We start from the raw sequence: 5000 nt of genomic DNA, 5'->3' as shown, positions 1-5000 counted from the left end.
TGTGAAGTCAAGTTCCTCTGATAACTTGCTGTTTTGGGATTCACTAATACGCTTGTCTAGATTTACGTGTTGTCTTCTTTTCTTAAGTCAATAATTTATATACCCGCCTCTATTAATTACATAGGTAGAATTTGTTAACTAGATTTTTTTTACTGCATAGATATTTGTCTTATTGCCTTTATTATTCATTTGTAGAGAACAGCAAAATGTATCCTTTATAGGTTCGAGTGCTTGTGTACTTTTAAGGACGTGGATAAAATGATAATGTATTTATAGCACACGGGAATCTGTTGCGACATTTATCATATATTATGGTATTTATCGTTAATTATGATCACACTACCATGTGTAATAACAAACCAGTTTAAAAGGTCTAAGTACTATCATTTTGTAATGAAATCCAAATTGGGTCAAATAAAAATAAGAATCCTTTGATTTCTTTTCTTTATACTCTTAAATAAAATCTGCCTTACAAGTAATTAATCCTAAATGATGCTTTTTACATATGATATATATACATGTATCTCAATGGTCATTTTGTATGAATGCTTTTACAGATGATGGATAAATCCTTGCCGTAAAATCTGAGGGGAAATGCGGACGAGAGGGAGAGAGAAGGAGGAGGAGGGGAGAGAACGGCGAAGGGAGAGGAGAGGAATGGGAGATAATGAGTCGATGAACACATCTCTACGGGGTGTAGCTTGTTCTCGAGTGAAGGAGGGTCGACGTCGTGCCCATCGATTTGATGCTCATTCCCCTGGTGGTCATTTGTACTGTCGGCTTCTGAGGGATGACGAGGATCCCTCCGCCGTGGTTGTAGGTCACGCTGTCTAAGTGACCTCGATACTGCATAGAAACGTGGGCGTTGTTGGAGTTCGAAGGCTCCGTCGACGACGGGCTCTTGCTTATGACAGAGAGGAAGTCGCCCCAGAGCCTCCTGGCGCTCCTGCCTCTGTACACATGGAAGATGAAGATGAAGAAGCCCTGAAGAGTATTGAAGATGCAGAAGAGATAAGAGAATAAGAGGCGACCCTTCCATATCGCCAGGATTCCGAATATCCACGTGAAGCCGAGAAGAACGAAGACACAGATGGCCATACGAAGCTGGCTGATGAACAGCGACCTCTCCGACATGGTGGAGTTGACCCGCGCGCGGCCGCACACGGCTCCGTAGAGGATGAGGCTAAACATTATGATGTTGATGACCATCGTCAGGACCAAAGGGGGGAGGAAAGCGTAGAGAAATCCGTCTCTTGACATCCAGCAGATGTTTGACTCGGGATGCGAGTCGTCCCCGTTGTCATAAAGGCTGCTGTCACACACCAGGACGACGATGATTGGGACTACGGGCACGCCCCAGGCACTCACAGACGCCTTCCACATGAACCTGGGGATGTAAGTGCCCACGACCTTCACGAATTTGAGGTACTGGTGGACGGCCTCCACCAGCATCCAACCGAATGATGCAAGGATGAAGTAGTGCAGAGCAACGGCAATACTCCTGCAAAGGATTTTGTTCCAAGTCTGGTTGATGCCGGCCAGGAAGATAACAATGCTGCAGAAGACTGAAAATGAAAGGTTGACTAGAATCTTGTTATCCAGGGGCCTCCGCCACTTTTTGAAGAGGAAGAATGTTGTGAATACAAGCAGCAGCCCACCGATCGAGAGGCAGCATCCTATGATTGTGATGATGTCCAGGGCCAAAGCATGGTTGCCGTCAAAGTCATCACTGTTGTAATTCATGAGCTGTGCAAAACACGTGAGGTGGTTGCAGTGGCATACATCATGGTTTCCTCTACTTTTCCCCTTCCAGCAGCCTTGGGTAGACCATCCTCCTCTCCCGCCGTTTTTGCTGAAGTCCCAGAACACACATTTGGTGTTCCTCCTTCCATATTCAGGCGGCTTGAAGATCAGTGTGACTGGTTCCTCCAGATTTTTCACAACCTCGCCCCTGTATGTGGCTTGAATGATAGGACTACTAACAGTATAATTTGGAAATGAGTCCCGGTCTTGGAACAGCTTCGCATTCTTAAAAACAGCAAAGGCAAGTTGGATTTTGCTTTCAAAACGTATATTGGCTCGCATGCTTACATGTGAGGTAGCCACTGTGTATGTGAGATTCTCAGGGAGGATGATGGCCACGTCGGTGTCAGCATGGTCTGTCCTGAACCCCTTTTCAATGGTCGTCTCAACCGTTCCCCCTTTCCGAGATTCGAACCCAATAATGGTGCTATTCATTTCAAGGTCGAACCGCTCAACAGTAATTAGTTTTCTTGAGGCATTTACTTTCTGATCGCCTTTGGCTTCTGGTAGCTGAACTTTGAAGGTCATTTCCTCAAAGGCTTCATATAAGATACTTGAAGATAACAGCTTCTTCTGAACTGGTTCAAATGTTTCATCTTTAGCTTCCATCACGTTATTAATAGTCTGTACAATTTCTTCTAGGTCAAGTTCATCCAGTTTTTCGGTCTCTTCTGACAAAGTCTTGAAGCTTGTAGCAACAAAATGAATGTCGACCGGCTGAAGAGTAGAGCCATTCTGAGTGATGCTGGACAAAGTCGTGGGAATGTCTGCTTTCTCAACAGTTGCGTTGTTGTTGATTTCCCAGAGCTGCTTCGTCTTGTTCGTCGGTTCTCCCATGCAGCTGCTGGAAGGAGACCCCCAGTAATACCCAGTGAGGAAGCTTCCGAGGCACTCCCGCGTCACAGGTTCGCCTTCTTCGGTGATGCAGAGCTCCTTCGGCAGAGCAATAATGCCACCGGCTGTGCTTGGCCAAGTTAGGTTCCTCTCTTCAATGCCACTGTCAACTGTAGTTTCGCTGAAGCATTTTGTGGTACTCCTGACACTTCTTATTACACAGCCAGAAGTGAGCTCAGAAGTGCTCCCTAACAAATCAAATAACTGGAGGACCTTCTGTTCATTTTCCTCCTTGCCTGGGAATTGCAAATTGAGATGAAAATTGTACATTATTTCACTATTCTGCTTCCCAGGGAAATTATTGTAGTTGTCTATGAATGTTTTCATGGCAGCAAAGCCATTGTTCGCATAAACTTCTTCGAACCTTTTAACAAATTCAGCAGAACAAATATCAAAACCCTTTTCCTGCTGTGACGAATTTCTAAATGTATTGTCATGTATTGCAGGAATGTATGGTCTTTTTTCTGACATACGTACAGCAAATGTTAAATTCTTTTTCTTACGATGCAATAATGATTTTGATTTCACTAAATAGAAAGGCATTGTCACCCACTGTTGACACTGATAATAACCCTGCACAGTTATTGGAATTGAATATTTACATCCAGGCTTACCTGCTTTCTTCACTTTTATTTCTCTGCCGTTGGCAAAACATCGAAGCAAGTTTGAACCACTCAGCATTTCTTCATTATCAATACAAATGTATCCTTCTCCTCTTTTGTATAATTGTATCTCCCTGCCTGTCCTCTCCAGGCCTTTCTTCTGGCACAAAACAGTTGATTTTGTTTTCCCTTCTCCCTCTCGATCCCAGCCATTAGGAGTAAGTACGGGGTGCCCCAAACTGTAGTCGGTATTTGGCAACCAGTTGACTACATCCATTGCACGGTCATTATCGTTTGATAGCCACAAGGGCCTTTCGGTGGTCATCCAAACAGAACCCACGCCATAATTAAACAGAAATTGTCTGTAAGCCCAATCCAAGAACCCAACAGCTGGTGAAGGCAGTTCGGCACCTTTACTTTCACAATAACTCTTTGCTTCTGACCAGGTGTAGTTTCCCTTGTTGATATACCCTTTAAAACAGACCAAAACGTCGCCCTTCCATGTAGTCGTTACCCATCCCATGGGACATGCTGAACTTCCAGTTATTAACTCTGGTACTCTATCCTGCCAATTACTTTCTGGTATTTGATGAAGTCCAGAAATATTAACAATGGAAACGAATGTATTCTTTGTGTCACATCTTTGTGTGTACAGATTGTTTGTTTCAACATCAAGAGCCATGCAGTTGTGCATGTTGTCTGGATGATCCTTTGCCCAGGATACGTTGAAGAGTGGAGATCCTCGATAGAGTCTGTAAGGGAAGTAGGAAGTTCCAGGTCCAACAAACGCCAAAGGACCTCGAGGTACTAGTCTTCTTACGGGAAGCCAAAGAGTAGAATGGCCAATGTACTCCCTCATTACTTCCTTTATCAAATCATATATAGTTGCTTCACCCTGTTTTACCGAATCGTGAAACGACCATGTATCCAATATACTTCTTTCGTGGCCATTCTTGTATGCCTGAGCAAGTCCTGATTCCCAGTCGTCTGGAGATGTAAAGGAGACGCATAGGTCATTGGAGATGCTGTAGTAGCCTCGAGGACAGGCGTCAAACCTGTCACAGTCAGAGGCGTCAAACTCAAGGGAACCACCGTGGGTATAATTCCAGCGACAGATGCCTGGTAGTAATTTATCTCCCACTTCACACCTCATATCAGAAGGTCGGGTGTTTCCTGCTTTCGTAAATGGCCATGTAACTTGACCATTCCGCTCGGTGGGCCTCGTTTCTTTTAAGCAATATGTTGCCAGAGCTGCAGTGGAAGTGTTCAGATAACCGTTGTTTCTCAAAAGGTATCTGAAACCGAGACTGTTATCTTTGAACAGTCTTGCCACAGTCTCTAATAATTGTGTTGGAAAATGTACTTGGAAGCGATATTTGACAAGCCTGGTGGATGTTTGCGATGCAATTTCTTCTACAGATATTGGATCTACAATGTAACTGTTTATATCGGGCAGCTGGTACCGCAGAGCTGCTCGGATTCCTGAAGTAGCATTCTGGAGTTTATGTGGAAAAATTTCCTTGCGAAAAACGGAAAGAATCAGGACAGTCCACGATTTCATAGTTACCAAGACCTTATTGCTCACTAATCTGGTTGTGGATCTCGGGAGCCAAGTTTCGCACCAGTAAGTCCCCTGCTGGACGAGAACGTTGGAAGACGAATCCCAGGGCAGTACTTTCGACTTGGTGGAATCGTGAATCA

The 5000-nt window shown here is 44.4% G+C and overlaps 2 protein-coding genes across 7 annotated transcripts in view; one reads left to right on the top strand and one right to left on the bottom strand.

The window, feature by feature from the left end:
- The window catches only part of LOC113829353 (uncharacterized), a 79582-nt gene extending 79150 nt beyond the window's left edge, over window positions 1–432 (top strand). For all 3 annotated transcript variants that reach the window (XR_011398556.1, XM_027382522.2, XM_027382521.2), the window contains exon 11: window positions 1–432. This exon is cut by the window's left edge and continues 897 nt beyond it. The gene's annotated coding sequence lies outside the window, so the exon portion shown is untranslated.
- LOC113829352 (uncharacterized) overlaps window positions 431–5000 on the bottom strand; it is a 13959-nt gene continuing 9389 nt past the window's right edge. For all 4 annotated transcript variants that reach the window (XM_070121214.1, XM_070121228.1, XM_070121221.1 and 1 more), the window contains exon 6: window positions 431–5000. This exon is cut by the window's right edge and continues 46 nt beyond it. In XM_070121214.1, the coding sequence (XP_069977315.1) occupies window positions 688–5000 (4313 nt within the window). In that variant the 3' untranslated portion in view covers window positions 431–687.

This window comes from Penaeus vannamei, chromosome 1 (assembly GCF_042767895.1).
Source record: "Penaeus vannamei isolate JL-2024 chromosome 1, ASM4276789v1, whole genome shotgun sequence".
NCBI lineage: Eukaryota > Metazoa > Arthropoda > Malacostraca > Decapoda > Penaeidae > Penaeus > Penaeus vannamei.
The sequence above is the reverse complement of the archived record's forward strand: the minus strand, read 5'-3'. Positions and strand labels throughout refer to the sequence as shown.